The sequence below is a fragment of the Camelina sativa genome, chromosome 13, assembly GCF_000633955.1.
Source record: "Camelina sativa cultivar DH55 chromosome 13, Cs, whole genome shotgun sequence".
Lineage (NCBI taxonomy): Eukaryota > Viridiplantae > Streptophyta > Magnoliopsida > Brassicales > Brassicaceae > Camelina > Camelina sativa.
In genome coordinates this window covers 1,444,246-1,445,627 of record NC_025697.1, presented here as the reverse complement: position 1 = coordinate 1,445,627, position 1,382 = coordinate 1,444,246, and the positions used below count along the sequence as shown (strand labels likewise).

Below are 1,382 nucleotides of genomic sequence, written 5' to 3'. Positions count from 1 at the left end.
TCATGATGGCTATGCACAAAGAAGAAGAGCATACCGAGCCGTCTCCACCATCTTGGGAGCTTCTCTGTCTTGTTGGGCCTTACATGGAGCCTGAAACTCTAGCCGTAGCCTCTTGCGTCTCCCCCACGTGGTCAAAGTGCTTCTCCTCAGAACATCTATGGAAGTCTCTACTAGTCACACGTCATTCTCCTTTCTTCAAAGCCGTCACCAAGGATGAAACTAAGCCGGCCTGGCTATCGTACAAGCGCCTAACATCCGCAGCCGAATCTGCCTCAAAACGCCGCCGCAACAACAAACCCGCGGAGCCCAAGATCTCTCTCTCCGATCTCGTATTCATCGTCCACGTGTCAGCTGGATCAATGGAAACAGTGGTTGTGAAACAGGGGAAGGATCTTGTGTTCGGCTCGAACGAGCGGTTCCAAATCGAGNATGGTGGTTCTAGAGGTCATGATGATCTTGGAAGTCCCGTAAGAGAAGAGAACGAAACAGCAGTCTCGCAAACGATCTTAAGAGACAATAAAGACATTACAAAAGTTTTACCAGCAAAGAATCTTGAAGAAACAAAGTTAACTTGTGAAGCATCATCCTCCGTGTCTATTGATATGAAATCTGTTGAAGCTTTGGAATCAATAACAGATGCAAGTGTATGTTATAATAATCTTGCTGTGGAGGAAGAAGTAGATGGGTTGCTTTTGGGTTCATTGATAGAAGAAGAAGAGAAGAAAGGAGATCCTGATCATGAAAAGCAAAATCTTTCTACATGGANTTCACCGCTGATATGAAGGACGTGCGCATGTCGTGGAGCGTCGCATTAAAGAACTACGAAAGAATCTTCCTAATATCGGATGNGAGGAACCTTATACAGAAGCACATGGTCATGAGAGACAACAGCGAGGCAAATCGTTATGAAACTGAGCAAGAACACAAGTGGTCATATGGAACTGATCAGATGACTGGAATTGAAGATGGTAATGCTGCAGCAGTGAAGTCGATTCAGCTAGCATTTGAAACGATTCTCTCCGAGATACCTGACTCATCATCCGACGAAGAGATTGATTCAGAATCATCTAACTCTCTTAAAGAGGAGAAAGAACATCAAGGAGAGACCAAGAAGAGCTGGAACAGCCTGAGAAAGGTTATACATTTAAAAAGATTTGTGAAAAGCTTAGAGAAAGTACAGGTTTTTAATCTGAAAAAGCTGCGAATTCTACCTGTTGAATCTGCATTTGAGGCAGAAAATGTATTCCTGAGACACCAACCAATAATGGAGGGAAGAAGAACAGAGGGAGATGAACTGATGCTAGATTATGCTCTTAGACAAGCTATATCAAGATTGGCTCCTGTACAGAGAAAGAAGGTCGAACTCCTTGTGCAGGCCTTTG

The 1,382-nt window shown here is 44.0% G+C and overlaps 2 protein-coding genes across 2 annotated transcripts in view; both read left to right on the top strand.

Annotated features, from left to right (window-relative positions):
• Positions 1-94, top strand: part of LOC104737827 — a 2,266-nt gene extending 2,172 nt beyond the window's left edge. The window contains exon 3 of the mRNA XM_010458088.1: positions 22-94. Coding sequence (XP_010456390.1) covers positions 22-94 — 73 coding nt within the window. The remainder of the gene's footprint in view (positions 1-21) is intronic.
• LOC104737826 overlaps positions 360-1,382 on the top strand; it is a 5,996-nt gene continuing 4,973 nt past the window's right edge. Inside the window, exon 1 of the mRNA XM_019234440.1 lies at positions 360-760. Coding sequence (XP_019089985.1) covers positions 360-760 — 401 coding nt within the window. The remainder of the gene's footprint in view (positions 761-1,382) is intronic.